Raw genomic sequence first — 17389 nt, 5'->3', positions numbered from 1 at the left:
TCGGATTCCTCTCCACTGACCTCTTACTCAAGACAGGCATTAGGGAGGTCAAACAAGGCTCTTAGGGTAAAAAATTCAGTAGCAACCACTCTTTGCCTGGTGGTGAGCGCCTCTTAAGTTTTATACCCACAGCAGCTCTCTTGCTCCACCCTAACCTAGCCCTGCCTTCGATTATCTTTTCTCCCATTTTTAATGGTTCTCTTTCACTCAGCCTATCAGTCAGCCCCTCCCAAATGCCAGAAAAGGACATAAACAGGCTTTGTTCATATCTAAACTCCCTATAAGAGCACATTAGTTCCCCCTTATCCACCGGGGTTAAGTTCTAAGACACACCCGCGTCCCGCCCCCGACCCCTCCCAGTGGATGCCTGAATCCTGAGCTAGTACTGAACAGGTTATATACAGTTTTCTCCTACACATACATATACAATGAAGTTTTATTTACAAATTAGGCACAGATTAACAATAATGATAACAAAATAGGGTAATTGTAGCAATGTATTATAATAAAAATCATGCACTGTGGCTGTAACTGTTGCAGTTTGGTGTGACTGCAACAGTAGCATAGTTCTTCACAATTTCAAGATTAGAAGATTTGTTCTCACTGTAGATCTTAGCAACTTCAACATACAATTTTTTTCCTTTCCTTAAAGTGGAGAACTTTCACCTTTCCACTTAAAGCACCTTAAGGCTTCTCTGGCATATCTGAACTGCCAGCATCATCACTCTTGCACTTCACGGCTGAAAATTAGGTCTGCCAAATTTAACCTGCCTTGCTTGCTTTTGGTCACTTGCTTTTTGTTATTTATTTATTTATTTCTATATAGCTGCAAGTCATACTACTAAATGCTATAACCTTCACTGGCTTCCTTATAAGATAACAACTTCTGGTGGATATGTCACCACGTAACAGTTGCTTAAGTTACTTTTCAGGAACTTGGGGCAGCATCTGTACAGTTCAAACAGGCTGCAACCACCAACTCTTCAACCAGGCCTGTGTAAATGCCCAAGAAATGACCTTTTGACATCAGGCCAAAATCTTCACCATTGGATCCTACTAGTGCCTATTTTTTTGGTTTTTGGAGACAGAATCTTACTCCGTCGCCCAGGCTGAGTGCAGTGGTGCAATCTCGGCTCAATGCAACCTCCGCCTCCCAGGTTCAAACGATTCTCCTGCCTCAGCCTCCCAAATCACTGAGACTACAGGTGTGTGCCACCACACCTGGCTTTTTTTTGTATTTTTAGTAGAGATGGGGTTTCACTATGTTGGCCAGGCTGGTCTCGAACTCCTGACCTCAGGTGATCCGCCCGCCTTGGCCTCCTAATAACGCCTGTTTTCTAAACATGCATTCCATGAACCCCAACTACACTTGTGCAGATCATGTACTTCATTTTTCCCCACAGCTTAGATCACCCTACTTCCCTAACTGATAAATATCCCTAAGCCTTATCTTTGGGAATGAAGATGTGAGTACTCTTCTGCCTCCTAGCTGGGCTTCCCTGTGAATGAATCTTTTCCCTTTTGTAAAACCCGTCATCAAAGCGATGGGTTTAGTGTGCGTGGGCAAAAGATACCTATTTGGTAACAAGGACGTTATTAAGTCAAATAGAGGCTACCTGAACACAAGCACTACGTGATAGTAAATCTGATAACACAGATGGCTATAGTAAGAAACCCTGAATAAGGCAAATTGTTTGCTATCTCCCTTTCCTCACAGCTCAATGATTCCTGCCCATTTCACTGAAAACTGCACTAAGTTCAGCAATGACCTTACAGTGTTCAAATCCAAAGTACATTTGCCCATCCTATCTTTCTTGAACTTTCTGTAGTTTTTAAAAATTCTATCTTTAAAATTACTCCCTTCTAGTTCTGAAAGGCAATTAAAAAATTACTCCTGGCCAGGCTCGGTGGCTCACGCCTGTAATCCCAGCACTTTGGGAGGCCGAGGTGGGCAGATCACGAGATCAGGAGATTGAGACCATCCTGGCCAACACGGTGAAACCCCGTCTTTACTAAAAATACAAAAAAAAAAATTAGCTAGGCATGGTGGCATGTGCCTGTAGTCCCAGATACTTGGAGGGCTGAGGCAGGACAATCGCTTGAACCCAGGAGGCAGAGGTTGCAGTGAGCTGAGATCGTGTCACTGCACTCCAGCCTAGCGACAGAGCGAGACTCCGTCTCAAAAAAAAAAAAAATTACTCCCTCCTTTGACTTCCACACTTCCTTTCTCCTTCTCCTGGCATTCTTCTCTCCCTCTGTCACTGGGTCCCTGCTCCCATCGCCTGTCCTTGAATACTGAACATCGCTCCTCTGTCACCACTCTTCATCCTAACCATGCATGACATGGGACGACGTCCACACCTGTGACTTCACATGACCCCTATGGTCCTGACCCCCCAGATCATCATCTCTAGCCTTGAACACTCCAAGCTTCAGACTTGTATATCCAAATATCTAACAGATATTTTCAATATGCCCAAATTTACAATTTTTCCCTTAGAAACCTGTTCCTTTTCCTGTATTCCTCACTTTGCTTAATAGCACTATGCATCCAAGTAACCAGTGTAAGAATCCAGCATTTCATCCTAGGTTCCTCCTCCTCACTCAATGCCCACAGGCATTGAGTTCTGTAAGTCCTACTGTTCTAAATTCTTCACACTTTGGCTCTTTTTTCTCCCACCACTTACCCATTGCTTCATCCATATTCTAAGTAAAAACTCCCAAAATAAGAAAATGCTAATGTAACTTTTTACCAATCAGAAGACTGTCATATGAATCAACAGCAAAATAAATGTCTTACCTTTGCCCCCATATCCACAAGCTGTGTTGTAAATGTCTTTGAATAATTTTCTGTTCCATTGGATGACCACACTTCAACATAGGCCACTACATCTGAAAACAAGATATGAACATGAAATATACATTTGAAATTCCAGCATCCCCTGCTAATAGATTTTGTTCTATTTATAGTTAAGAGTAAACCGAGGCCGCCGGCACAGTGGCTCACGCCTGTAATCCCAGCACTTTGGGAGGCGGAAGTGGGTGGATCCACGAAGTCCGGGGTTTGAGACCAGCTGGGCCAACATGGTGAAAAATCATCTCTACTAAAAGATACAAAAAATTAGCCGAGCATGGTGGCGGGCACCTGTAATCCCAGCTATTTGGAGGCTGAGGCAGGAGAATCGCTTGAACCCGGGAGGCAGAGGTTGCAGTGAGCCGAGATTGCGCCACTGCACTCCAGCCTGGGTGACAGGGCGAGACCCCTTTCAAAAAAAAAAAAAGAAAAAAGTAAAACAAAAATTTATTCTACTGGCCAGGTTTGGTGGCTCATGCTGTAACTGCAGCACTCTGGAAGGCCAAGGCAGTGGGATCACTTGGGCACAGGAGTTTGAGACCAGCCTGGGCAACACAGTGAAACCCTGTCTCTAAAAAAAATTTTTTTTTTTAGTTAGCCAGGAATGGTGGCGAGTGGCTGTAGTCCCAGCTACTGGGTGGGAAATAGGGGTGGGTAGGGTGGAGAAGCTGAGGTGGGAGAATCCCTAGAGCCCAGGAGGTAGAAGCTGAGTTATGATCGCACCATTGCACTCCAGCCTGGGCAGCAGAGAAAGACCTTGCCTCAAAAATAAGAAAAGTAAATGAAGTTTCTTCTACTGGCTGAACAAAGTAGCTCATGCCTGTAATCCCAGCACTTTGCAAGGTGGAGGCGGGAGGATTGCTTGAGGCTAGGAATTCAAGACCAGCCTAGGCAACATAGTGAGACCCTGGCTCTACAAAAAAATAATAAATTAAAAAATAAAAATAAAAATAACCAGGCATGGTAGTGCCTGTAGTCCCAAGTTACCCAGGAGGCTGAAGCAGAATTGCTTGAGCTGTTATGTGATCACGTCACTGTGCTCCAGCCTGGGCAAGAGAGTAAGACTCTGTCTCATAAATAAATTTCTACTGAAAGCCTTTTCAAAATAGCTTCAGTGGAATTTATTAAAATTTTAAGCAAAGAACAACCGTACCCATACAATACATGACAGTTTACATTCCTAAAATTAGTTGCTTTCCCCAAATTCTTACGCTTAATTTTTCCAGTGCAGAAGCCTATTTTCTATAAAGGGACAGATGGTAAATATTTCAGGCTTTGTGGCCAATACAGTGTTTGTCACAACTACTCAACTTCATGGTTGTGGCACAAACATAACCATAGGTAATATATTAACGGGCCGGCCTGTGTTCCAATAAAACTTTATTTATGGAGAAGGAAATGTGAATGTGATATAATTTTTCATTTGACCTTTTTTAAAAATCACTTAAAAATGTAAAAGACATTATCAGCTCGTAGACCCTACAAAAACAGGCAGCAGGCTAGATATGGCCTGGGGGGCATAGTCAGTGGACCCCTGTTCTAGGGGATATCCTCTTCTCAAAACCTGATGTTTAAAAGAATTTTCCAGGTGTGCCATTGGTCAATGATTGCGGGTAACGCTAAAAGAAAACCAGGTTAATTTAAGAAAATACTAACATTAGAAAAATAGCCACATCTGATTACAGACTTTGTATAAAGCCTCTAGTGTTTACTTTTGCCTATGAGGTTTTATGACTCCAGGCCCCACAATACAGGCGCCTTTTTTCTCACGGTCAAACTCTACAAGACACGTGTCCGCTATTCCCCTCTCCTGGGCTCTTCCAGGTGTACAGAGGGTGGGACTGCGTGCGGTATCATATACTGCTTAGGACAGCAGCTGCGGTCTAAGGCCCTGTCAGCACTGACTAGCCACACACGGGGAGAGTCACCTAAACGTCCAGTGCCTTAGTTTCTGCCTGTAAAATGATGTAAGAGAGTTGATAGAGCGGTTAAAAAAATCAGACAATACCATACTAGCCTAAGCACAGCGCCTGGCACACAAAGACTCCGCAGTAAAAGGCGGCTCCTATTATTGGAACAATTAGCATAGAAACTCAACTGCCGCCCCTCCAGGCGGGCCTCAGAGGGGGTCGAACAGGACCAGACCCAGGAGGGCCCCACACCAACTTCCGGAGGGCAGGACTCTGCCTGCCAGTGAGCCCCAGATCCAGGGACTAAGGCAGCAGGGGTGAAAGCAGGTAGGGGAAAGGCGGGATTTGGGGGACAGGCAGCATGGGGGAGGGAGCAGGCAGCGAGGGATTGAGGGAAACTAGCAGCACGGGGGTTGGGGGACAAACAGTACGGGGGAGGAAGCAGGCAGTCGGGGGTTTGGGGGGACAGGGAGTAAGGGAGAGGAAGCAGGCAGCCGGGGGTTTTGGGGGGACAGGCAGCGGGGGAGAGAGCAGGCAGCAGGGGGTTTTGGTGGGACAGGCAGCGGGGGAGAAAGAAGGCGGCAGGGTCTGGGGGAGATAGGCATCGAGGGAGGGGCGAGCGGGGCTCCTCCCACGGGATCCCCCGAGTGCGCCCGCGACGAGGGGTGCCGGTCCTCAAACTCCCGCTGCTGAAGCAGGGAGCAGGAAGTACCTCACCTTTCAGGATGGGGGCCGCCATGACAGACGGCGGGATCCGGCCAGCTGGCCTGCGCTGTGCTTGCGACCCTGGCGGCGAGGGCGGGCACTGGGCATGCGCGGGGTGAGCGCGCCGCCGTCACCGCGCTCCGCTGAATCCGCGTTTCCGGGATTTCTCTGTAGGTGAGGCGGGAGGCTGGAGGGAGCTGGAGGGAGCTGAGCCCCCGGGGAGGGGGCCCGATTCCGCCTCGCCGCGCCTCTGGCTGCTGGGCCGTGGGTTTTTCTCTTCTCCTGGGAGTAACGAGGACGACGGCCCCTAACCCCTGAATTAGCCTTCTATTTCCATTAGTGACTTAGAAGCTACCCGGCGCCTCATCTGGGCTCACCTGAGCTGAGGATCAGGAAGGGGAGGGGGCACAGTCATTGCCTCGCGGGCGCTGCGGGACCCCAGCGGACGGCTTTGTGCGGACTTTCGGAACCGTTATGCGCCCCTAGCCCGACACCACCTGGGGCTGGCGCGCCACGTGGGCCAGACCCACCGCCCTGCCTGCTCCGGGGAGCCGGACCTCCGATCCCGGGGATGGGGGACCCCGAGACCTCAGACCCAACGGAGGGGACTCTGATACCTCAGACCCCACGCGGGGACCCCGAGGCTTCAGACCCCCACAGGGTGACCCCGAGATCTCAGACCCCTGCAGGAGGACCTCGAGACCGCAAATCCCCAGTAAGGGAGTGAATGAGACTTCGGATCCCTGAGGCAGCAAATCCCTGTGGGGGCATCCCATGACTCAGGTCACCGCGGGGTGAATCCAGACCTCACATTCAGGCAATCCCCAGGACGCCGATCGGCTGGCACTACCCACTGTCCCGGTCACCCCCTCCCTGGAGCTGAAAGGCTTGGCCCTCCAGCTGCTCCACCCTGCCGGCTCCCAGGCTCAAACCTCCAGCCCGCCGATCCCCTGCCCCGGAAGCAACCAGATTCGCGGGAGGTTACCTGACTAATCCAAGGTGATACAGCTGGTAACTAATGGAGATGTTGGTAGTGAAATTCATGTACTTCTAGTTCTTTCTATGGAATCTAGAGGTAGAATACATGTACAAGAATATCAACTACCGTCTACTCAGGTCTCCGTTTCATCTGTTTATTCATTCACTGTCAGCTTTTAATAGGATCCAGTGAGCCCTCTGGTTCTGAAGAATTACCTTGAGTATATGCAGCCTCAAAAAACCCACTTCCTAGGCTCAGTCTTTGATCAATATTTATCATTATCACCAGTTATTGTTCTAATAAACTCTACTGTGGAAATATGGTGTTATGGTTTACTTGGGAGTGTGAATTCAGGGCATCATTGAAGACTCACGTACTTTTACTGAGAAAGTGACATTGATTTCTGTAGATTTAGAATTAAATGATATGATGAAGTATATAAACCAATTACTTTTGGTCAAGGTGGTAAAAAATGTTTAGTATTTGATAGATTCTTCAGCTCCATGATCACAAATATTTTCTCCTAGGATTTCTTCTAGAAATATTACTGCTTTAGGTTGTATATTAGGTCTAGGTTCTACCTTTTTTTTTTTTTTTCTCCAGGCAGGGTCTCACTCCGTTGCCCAGGCTGGAATGCAGTGGTGTAATCACAGCTCACTGCAGCCTCAACCTCCTGGACTCAAAGGATAAGATCTGCTTTTAATTAATTTTTGTATACGGTATGGGATAGGGACCAAAGTTCATCGTTTTGCATGTATACATATCCAAATGTTCCAGCATCATTTGTTAAAAAGTTGTTTTTTTCTCTACTGCATTTCCTTTGTGCTTAAGTCAAAATCTGTGTTGCATATGTATGTGTTTCATTTTAGGCTTCCTATTCTGTTCCATTGAGCTATTTGTCTTTTTGCCGCCAGCACCATGCTGTTTTGATTATTGTAGCTATATAAATAAGTGATGAAATCAGGTAGTTTATGTCCTACAATTTTATTTTTATTTTTCAAGGTTATTTTGTATCTTCTAGATTCTTCAGATTTCCTTGTAAATCTTAGAGTCGACTTGTCATTTTGCACAAAAAAAGACTGCTGGGATTTTGATTGAGATTGTGTTGACTCTACAGATCAATTTGGGGAGAATTGACATTTTAACCATATTGAATCTTCTGACCCATTAACATTTAGGTCTTTTAAAATTTCTCTGGCCAGACGCGGTGGCTCACGCCTGTAATCCCAACACTTTGGGAGGCCGAGGCGGGCCGATCACAAGGTCAGGAGATTGAGACCATCCTGGCTAACACAGTGAAACCTCGTCTCTACTGAAAATACAAAAAATTAGCCGGGCGTTGTGGTATGCGCCTGTAGCCCCAGCTACTCAGAAGGCTGAGGGCAGGAGAATGGCTTGAACCCGGGAGACAGAGCTTGCAGTGAGCAGAGATCTTGCCACTGCACTCCACGTGGGGCAACAGAGTGAGACTCCATCTCAAAAAAAAAAATCTCTTATAACTTTTGTTAGATTTTAACCTAAGTATTTGTTTTTTTATTTTGTTCTTTTTTTCTTTCTTTTTTTCTTTTTTTTTTTTGAGACAGGATCTCACTCTGTCACCCAGGCTGGAGTGCAATGGTGTGATCATGGCTCATCTTGAAGCCTCGACCCTCCTGGACTCAAGCTATCTTCCCACCTCAACCTCCTGAGTAGCTGGGACTACAAGTACACATGACCATGCCCAATTAATTTTTTAAATTCCTTGTAGAGGCGGAGTCCCACTATGTTGCCCAGGCTGGTCTCGAACTCCTGGGCTCAAGCAATCCTCCTGCCTCAGCTTCCCAAAGTGTAGGGATTACAGGCATGAGCCACTGTGCAAGGTCTTGTGTTTTTTGATATATTGCAAATAGTGATTTTTTCATTTGTTTCTGATTGTTGCTAATATATGGAAATATAGTTGATATCTGCAATTGATCTCATGTCCTGAAAACTTGCTAAATCTGCTTAATAATTTTTTGTACATTCAAAATGATGTTCTACAGGTAGTCATATTGTCTATGTTGGAAGGAAAGCTTTTCCTCGTTCAATGTGGGTCCTGGGTTTGAGGACCTGCAAATTAACTGATAACAATAGGTTAACAGGAGAAAAGACAAGGTTTAGAGTAACTCACTGAATAGAAATAAAGGTTTATAGATCCACTTAACAAAATGTGTTGGGAGATTTTGGAGTTTCAGTAGGAAGTTGTGGAAGGTTCTTTTGGGCTTTTGGATGCTTATGAGAATGGGCAATCTGTCTCTACAGTAGTGGAATTTACAGGAAACTTCCTCGGAGGGAGGCCAATGGCAGCTGTATTTTCTGGAGGCTCTGCTTTAGTGAAATAAGGGAAGTTCAAATAAAATTTCTTGATGCGTCTTTTTTAGGTCAAATATTTTCACAGTAAAATAATCTTTATACCAACTTTTAGGGCCTGAATGGTCCACACATTTCTCCATCTGAAACTTCCCTAGAAATTTCATTAAAAAAAAAAAAAGAAGCTAAGTTGATTGCTGTGGGGAGATGATTTGAGTTAGAAATTGTAAGATGAGACATCTGCAAAAGGGGGAAAAACATAGATTAGAACAAGGAAACAAAAACAATGATTAATGTTCAGAGCAGACGATAAACCCAGTCTAGAGGGTAAGCCAGTTATGAAATTTTCTAGATTTTGGGCTCCAGCCATCTTTAGTGAGGATGGTAGTGGTAGGTAGTGTCGCCATCATGGTTATTTCCTAGAGCACAGTCTGGAAGATGCAGGTGTTCTGGGGAAATATTTGAAAGACCCAAGTGTTGTGATAAGTCTTTTGAAGTTTCTATCTAGCCATCCAGCTTCAGCTTGCAAGGCTTTGAGAAGGAAGCAGTTTTAGTTCTCAATGACATCAAGTCAGTAGAGTGGGAGGAAAATTGGAAATACTCATTACTGACAAAATGTGTAAGATGGCAGGATCCAGGTTTTGTTTTGTTTTTTGTTTTGTTTGTTTGTTTGTTTGTTTTTGAGACAGAGTATCACTCTTGTTGCCCAGGCTGGAATGCAGTGGTGCAATCTCGGCTCACTGCAACCTCCGCCTCCCGGATTCAAGCAATTCTCCTGCCTCAGCCTCCCAAGTAGCTGGGATTGTGGGCTAATTTTGTATTTGTAGTAGAGATGGGGTTTCTCCATGTTGGTCAGGCTGGTCTCGAACTCCCGACCTCAGGTGATTCCCCGGCCTTGGCCTCCCAGAGTGCTGGGATTACGGGCGTGAGCCACCGTGCCTGACCGGCAGGATCCAGCTTTTAAAGAGGTAAAAAAATTGCTCAAAGACAATGAACAAGACTAGAGTCTGATAACTCACACAACTGGGTTATAGTTTGCCATTGAAACATAAAATTTCTCTGTATAATTACTACCACTGAGATCAAACATAAACAAAGTAAGATTACTCTTGTTTACAAAGTAAGTCTTGTCTCATTAACTTTGGCCTGATCATTTACATAAGTCCAGCAAGAATAATAATTGACCACAGGAGCCTTTTTAAGTTTGCTTGGCTGCAACTTTTATAAGGAATCTCAGATTAGAGTTTTAAGACTACACCTACACAGCCAGGCGTGGTTGGTCACGCCTGTAATCCCAGCACTTTGGGAGGCCGAGGCGGGTGGATCACAAGGTCAGGAGTTCGAGACCATCCTGCCTAACCGGGTGAAACCCCGTCTTTACTAAAAATACAAAAAAATTAGCCCGGCGTACTGGCAGGTGCCTGTAGTCCCAGCTACTCAGGAGGCTGAGGCAGGAGAATGGCATGAACCCGGGCGGCAGAGTTTGCAGTGAACCAAGATTGCGCCACTGCACTCCAGTCTGGGGTACAGAGCGAGACTCCATCTCAAAAAAAAAAAAAAAAAAAAAAAAAAGACTACACCTACACTATCTGTAGTTTCAGATAGAGAAATGTGGGGATCCTTTCAGACCCTAAAACTGTTGCCCTTCTTGAGGTTTCCAAAACATCTTAAGGCCCTGGGCCTGCCAGTAAGTGACCCATCTTACTCACCTGTAAGCCTGGAACCCTGTAAGTCAGGTAAGGCACCAGGTCAATTATTTCAAGAGAGCTTTGTAAGCATTGGCTCCATCAAGTCAACCTTAGTTTCTTAAAAATGTATGGCCACGTCTAATTCTGTGCACATCAGTCTCAAATATGTCCTTCTAGTCAAAGTCTTGGTAACATAATCAATTTTTCCAAATAATGTCCTTTTTTAAGGAGAACAGATTCTTCTTGAATTTATGCAAACAACTATATTGCCATGAGAACAGGAATATTCAATAAGAATTGACAAATTTTAGAGGAAGCAGGGAGAAAAAGATAAATTTTTCATTTCTACTTATGAAAGTTTATTAAATTGTTATCATTTGTGGATAGCTTAAGAAAAAAGAGAAATCAAAGGATGTATCACAACAGTTTGGGGTTTTCAATTATTTCTCCAGAACACTTGCATCTTCCAGGCTGTGCTCCAGAAAATAACCATGACTCCAGCGTACCACTACCATCCTCACTAAAGACGGAACCCCACATCTAGAAAACCTCGTGACTGGCTTGCCCTCTGGACTTAAAAAAACTGTGTTTATATTCTGCTCTGAACATTAATCATTGTTTTTATTTTGTTTCCTTGTTCTAATCTATGTTTTTTCCCTTCTATTCAGGACATAGGACATTCAAGAACCAGCAATGTTTCAAACAAAGGCCATTTAAAAAATCATAACCATTGTTTATCAGTCACCTCAGTTCCATATGATTAATTCTGGTCTTGCTTGATCTTGGATTAGCAGTATCATGAACCCATCAGCTTTTCAACTAGAGTTCTGGAAATCCTTCCTCAGTGCAGTGGTATGAGATTAAAGTTATTTAAGCAATGTCATCAGAAGCCTGTACCCCACAGTACTGTTACAGGCCTTTCCATGGGTCTTAGAGAAACAGTCCTTTTTGTTGAAGATGAAGTATTCTGGCTAATAACTGATCGCTAGAGCTTTCAGGAAAGTATCAGAGTAAAATAATAACTGTGAATGACAAAAAGCCAAAAATGGCCATGGTAAAGATCGGATGAAGGTTTATTTTAATTCTGTTAACAAGGAAAATCAGTTTTTTTGTGGCATACATTTAAAATCATAACTGTAATCATGACTGATAATATTATGCCAGGACATATTATGGTTATCAAGGGCACTGACAAATTTCTAGGAACTTCATTCAATTTCTGAAATAATAACATTTATCCATGCAAATACCACCTAAGGAAGGTTAAGTATCTTTTCTTGACAGTGAGTGCCTCCCATGCAATTTAACATATTGAATAAACCTAATTAGTTTAACATCTCTCTTTTTACAAAATGAGAGAACAAATATTTTGAGATTTTCTAGGGACCCTTTGGAAAATCTCAAAGTTAAAAAAATTTCTTTTAGAATTTCATTTGGGGAAGTTGTCAAAAATGCCAAAAGCTTTGAACACTTGATTAAATAGGATCACAGGTCACTGTGAAACATCACTTAATTATCCATTTAATTAAAGTGACAATAAAAATAGCCATAGGAGATTTTATGATTGTAAGAAAAAAATAGCTTTTTTTTAAGGTGAGAAGATTTAGTTGTCTTAAATAATCAGAGACATGATAAAGCACCAGAAATTATTCTAATAAAACACAGTCACTGATTTCTAGGTAGTATTAATGAAAGAAAATGTTCTTAAAGTTGTTGAAACAGTAAATACTTTTTTTTTTTTTTTTAATTTAAGACAGGAGTTTTATTATTACTCAAATCAGTCTCCCCAAGGAGCATCCAGGGATCAGAGTTTTGAAGGATAACTTGGTGGGCCGGGGGCAGCCAGTGAGTCAGGAGTGCTGATTGGTCAGGTTGGCAATGAAATCACAGGGAGTCAAAGCAGTCTTCTTGCGCTGAGTCAGTTCCTGGGTGGGGGCCACAAGATCAGAGGAGCCAGATTATCCATCTGGGTAGTGCCAGCTGATCCATCAAGTGCAGGGTCTGCAAAATATCTCAAGCACTGATCTTAGGAGCAGTTTTGGGAGGGTCAGAATCTTCTAGCCTCCAACTGCATGACTCCTAAACCATAATTTCTAATCTTGTGGCTAATTTATGAGTTCTACAAAGGCAGTCTAGTCCCTAGGCAAGAAGGAGGTTTGTTTTTGGAAAGGACTGTTATTCTCTTGGTTGTAAACTATAAACACTAAGCTAAGTTCCTCCCAAAGTTAGTTCAGCCTATGCCTGGGAAAGAACAAGGACAGCGTGGAGGTTAGAAGCAAGATGGAGTTGGTTAGGTCAGATCTCCTTCACTGTCCCAGTTACAATTTTGCAGTGGCTGTTTCAATCCCTCCCTTTGGTTTTTTTGTTTGTTTGTTTTTGGTGCGATTTCGGCTTACCGCAACCTCCACCTCCCGGGTTCAAGCAATTCTCCTGCCTCAGCCTCCCGAGTAGCTGGGACTACAGGCATGCACCACCACGCCTGGCTAATTTGTTGTATTTTTAGTAGAGATGGGGTTTCACCATGTTGGCCAGGCTGGTCTCGAACTCCTGACCTCAAGTGATCCACCTGCCTTGGCCTCCCAGAATGTTGAGATTATAACCATAAGCCACCGCTCCCAGACTCCTTTTGGATTTTATAACACCTTAATCTTAAGGTGTTGGCTAATGAAAATTGAAAAAGGGCGAAGGCTGCTCTAACTTCTTCCTGCCGATCTGAGGCATAGTAGGGGTAGGCGTTAACCCCAAAGTGAGAGAAGTGGAACTGCTCTGCATTTGTGTGAGCGTACTCATGCAGGCCTCGCTGGGGTTCCAAGGCTCGCATGGCAAAGGCATTAGTATTAACATCTATAGTTTTAGTACTGCATTTGAGGGAACAGTGACTATCAGGTAGATAATGAATACTAGGGTGAGGAGTGCAATTCCCAGTTTCAAAAGTAAAGATTTGAAAACATTAGTTTGGGGACTTACAGCCCACAAAGAATTTAGGATTTAGTCCAAACTGAAGAAAAAATTCAAGAACAGCTAACAACAGGTGTACTGTAAGTTTTGTTTTTTTTTAGACGGAGTGTCACTCTGTTGCCAGGCTGAAGTGTAGTGGCAAGATCTGTGCTCCTGCCTCAGTCTCCCAAGTAGCTGGGACTACAGGTGCATGCACACCACCATGCCCAGCTAATTTTTGTATTTTTAGTAGAGATGGGAGTTCTCCATGTTGGCCAGGATGGTATCAATCTGTTGACCTCGTGATCCAACTGCCTTGGCCTCCCAAAGTGCTGGGATTACGGGCATGGGCCACCACGCCCAGCCTATAAGTTTTTTTTAAGTATAATTTTTCTCTTTCCAATCCTCATTTTTTTTTTCTTTTTTTTTTTTTTTTTTTGAGACGGAGTCTCACTCTGTTGACCAGGCTGGAGTGCAGTGGCGCAATCTTAGCTCACTGCAAGCTCTGCCTCCCGGGTTCACGCCATTCTCCTGCCTCAGCCTCCCGAGTAGCTGGGACTACAGGCGCCCGCCACCACGCCCGGTTAATTTTTTGTATTTTTAGTAGAGACGGGGTTTCACCATTTTAGCCAGGATGGTCTCGATCTGCTGACATCGTGATCCGCCTGCCTCGGCCTCCCAAAGTGCTGGGATTACAGGTGTGAGCTACCGCACCTGGCCCCCCAATCCTCATTTTTATTAAAAACAAATAATGATAGGACTGATTGGTTTGCAAAATAAACTTTCATTGTACTTGGCCTGGTTATTTGCATAAAGCACAGCAAAAATAATTATTTTTCACGTAGGATTTTAAAATTGGCTTTGATGGAGCTCTGTTCTATAAGGAATCTCAGATAAGACTTTTTAAAAGCTGAGCCCTGCCATGGGTTTATACCATCAAATACCTATGAGTTAGGTAAATTATTCTTCTCTTGAGGTGCCAAGATAACTTGGGGCTCCTCGGCCTGTTAGAAAGTGACATTCTTTACTTATCACAGGTCAGAAACCTTATACGGGGACTGTGTAAACAAAATATGAGGCCAGATTTCCCAAGAGGCTTTTATTGGCTCTGTAAATCAACTTTGATTCCTTAAAGAAAGCATGCCATTCCAGTCAAAGCCTTGGTAAAATAACCAGTTTCTACAATCGTGTCCTGTTACAAAAGAAAACAAGATTCTTATCGTGCTTATGCAAATGTGTATACTACCATAAATTGAGAATACTCACAAATAGTTCCCAAATTCTGGAGAAGTCAGGTAGAAGGAAATATGCTCCAAATTTTGTTCACAGGAGTATATTTTACCAATTGTTAAAGGCTGTAAATAGCTCAAAAGATAAGTTTTCTTAGCTCTGGATAACAAAAAGGATCAGCAACATTTTAAGCAAAAAAGTAAAAAAAAAAAAAAAAAAAAAAAAGGTTACTTCAGTCTTTTATTAGTTCAGTCCATTCGGTTAACTTTTGTTCTGCTTCATTTCCATGAGCATTTCAGCTGTCCATGAGAGCCTGAAAGTTTTTCCCCCTTACACTTATGTCATCATCATCTCCAAAGTTATCAGAAACTTGCATTCAAGAGTACCTGTCAAAGTTTTATAGCTGATTATAAAACCACCTTCCAAAGTGGATCAAAATGAGACAATTGTCTGTGGATGACAAAAATATTTTAGGGCAGCCACAGTTAAAAACACAATTGGGCTGCGTGCAGTGGCTAATGCCTGTAATCCCAGCACTTTGGGAGGCTGAGGCAGGCGGGTCATGAGGTCAGGAGATCGAGACCATCCTGGCTAACCCAGTGAAAACCCATCTGTACTAAAAATACAAAAAAATTAGTCAGGCATGGTGGCAGGTGCCTGTAGTCCCAGCTACTTGGGAGGCTGAGGCAGGAGAATGGTGTGAACTCAGGAGGTGGAGCTTGCAGTGAGCCGAGATCATGCCACTGCACTCCAGCCTGGGTGACAGAGCAAGATTCTATCTCAAAAAAAAAAAAAAAAAAAAAAATTGACAAGGAAATTTGTTACCTCTGTGACACAAAGTAATTTAACATAACAATTATAATTATTACTGATAACATACTGAGGCATATCAGAATTATAGGAATCTTATAATCTTATATAATTTTGTAATACATACTAATAACATATTTATATAAATGTAACCCAAAGAAAATTAAACACTATTTTATATTTGACAATGTTTACTGCATGATTTTAATACATTAAATAAGCTGAATATGTCTTTTTGGACTTTAGGCAACTTAATTTTTTTTTTTAACTTAGAATTTGATCTTGAGAGGTCTGTCAAATATCAAAGGTTTAAAAACACTGGATATCACAAAATAGAGTCCCAGGTCACCATAAGTTATTCAATAGCCAAAATGATAACTCTAAAATTGTAAAGAAAAACCGTTACTCTGATAAGAGACTTAACTTTCCAAACAACCAGACCCAATGAAGATAGCATGAGGCCCAGTGAAGAAAGACTTTATTAAAGACTGTTGAGGTAGGGAAGAGAGATTGGGCTCAACTCTGAATTCAGCAAATTCAACTGGGGATTTCTGGCCATTGAACAGAGTGAGAGGTCATTGGATGGAAATTTACAAAAAAGAGACATCAAGGGTAGGCAGATTCTTACTAGACCAACTGCCATAGTCTGAATGTTGGTGTCCCCCACAAATTCAGATGTTGAAACCTAACCCCCAGTGCAATAGTATTAAGAGGTAGGGCCTCAGTAGTAGTAAGAGGTGGGAAGTGATTAAGTAATGAGGGCTCTTTCCTAATTAATGTGATTTTTGCCCTTAACAAGAAGTTGAGAGGAGCAGTCCTTGTACCTTCTGCCATGTGAGGACACAGACTTGACCCTTTTCCCATATAAGGACACATAGAAGGCACCATCTGTGAAGAACAGGCCTTCACCAGACACTGAATCTGCTGGTGCTTTGCTCTTGGACTTCCTAGCCTCTACAGCTGTGAGAAATAATGTCTGTTGTTTATAAATTTCTCAAACTAACATATTTTGTTTTAGCAGCTTGTATGGACTTAGATGGAAATTGATAGCAAGAAGTGGGGTGCTGCTGTAAAACAATACCTAAAAATGTAGAAGTGGCTTTGGAATTTTATAATTAGCAGAAGCAGGAAGAACACTGAGGTGCACATTAGAAAAAGCCTGTATTGCTATTGATGGGTCATAGAAGGCGATTCTCATAAGGCAGAGGGCAGTGGCTCACGCTTGTTATCCCAGCACTTTGGGAGGCCGAGGCGGGCAGATCACAATGTCAGGAGATCGAGACCATCCTGGCTAACATGGTGAAACCCCATATCTACTAAAAATACAAAAAAATTAGCCAGGCGTGGTGGTAGGTGCCTGTAGTCCCAGCTACTCGGGAGACTGAGACAGGAGAATGACATGAATCCAGGAGGTGGAGCTTGCAGTGAGCCGAGATCGCGCCACAGCACTCCAGCCTAGGTGACAGAGCGAGACTCCGTCTCAAAAAATAAAAGGGCGATTCTCATAAGGGCTCAGAAGAAGAGAACTTTAGAAAAAGCCTCAATCTTCTAAGACATTACTTAAGTGGTTATACTCAGAATGTTGGTAGAAATATGGTCAATAAAGGCAATTCTGATGAGGTATCAGAAATGAGGGGCATGTTATTAGACACAGGAGGAAAGGCCATCCTTGTTATAAAGTGGCAAAGAACTCAGCTGAATTGTGTTGGGTCCTAATGTTTTGTGAAAGGAGGAACTTAACAAGTAATGAAAGAGGGTATTTGACAGAAGAAATCTTTAAGCAAAGTGCAGCATGGCTTCTCCTGATTGCCTATAGTAAACTGCCAGGAGGGAAACAGATTAAATACAGAATGTATAATCAATTATTTATATCAATTATGAAGAAAAGCCTCAGTCACTTCACAATGGAGAAACATAGCAGACACCACCTTTCAAAAGCAACCAAACA

General features: G+C 43.3%; 1 protein-coding gene and 1 long non-coding RNA gene across 7 annotated transcripts in view; one reads left to right on the top strand and one right to left on the bottom strand.

Annotated features, from left to right (window-relative positions):
- The window catches only part of MCPH1 (microcephalin 1), a 239172-nt gene extending 233556 nt beyond the window's left edge, over positions 1 to 5616 (bottom strand). For all 6 annotated transcript variants that reach the window (XM_031013789.3, XM_031013790.3, XM_055349782.2 and 3 more), the window contains exons 1-2: positions 5482 to 5616; positions 2801 to 2892 (exon numbers count right to left, since the gene is read on the bottom strand). In XM_031013789.3, coding sequence (XP_030869649.1) covers positions 2801 to 2892; positions 5482 to 5503 — 114 coding nt within the window. In that variant the 5' untranslated portion in view covers positions 5504 to 5616. The remainder of the gene's footprint in view (positions 1 to 2800; positions 2893 to 5481) is intronic.
- Positions 5617 to 5622: 6 nt separating this feature from the next.
- Positions 5623 to 14856, top strand: LOC109028061 (uncharacterized). The gene is made up of 2 exons (XR_002007127.4): positions 5623 to 6468; positions 7052 to 14856. It is a non-coding gene; the product is annotated as an uncharacterized lncRNA (long non-coding RNA).
- The last annotated feature ends 2533 nt before the right edge of the window (positions 14857 to 17389 follow it).

Source organism: Gorilla gorilla, chromosome 7 (assembly GCF_029281585.2).
Source record: "Gorilla gorilla gorilla isolate KB3781 chromosome 7, NHGRI_mGorGor1-v2.1_pri, whole genome shotgun sequence".
NCBI lineage: Eukaryota > Metazoa > Chordata > Mammalia > Primates > Hominidae > Gorilla > Gorilla gorilla.
This window is presented reverse-complemented; position numbering and strand designations above follow the sequence as displayed.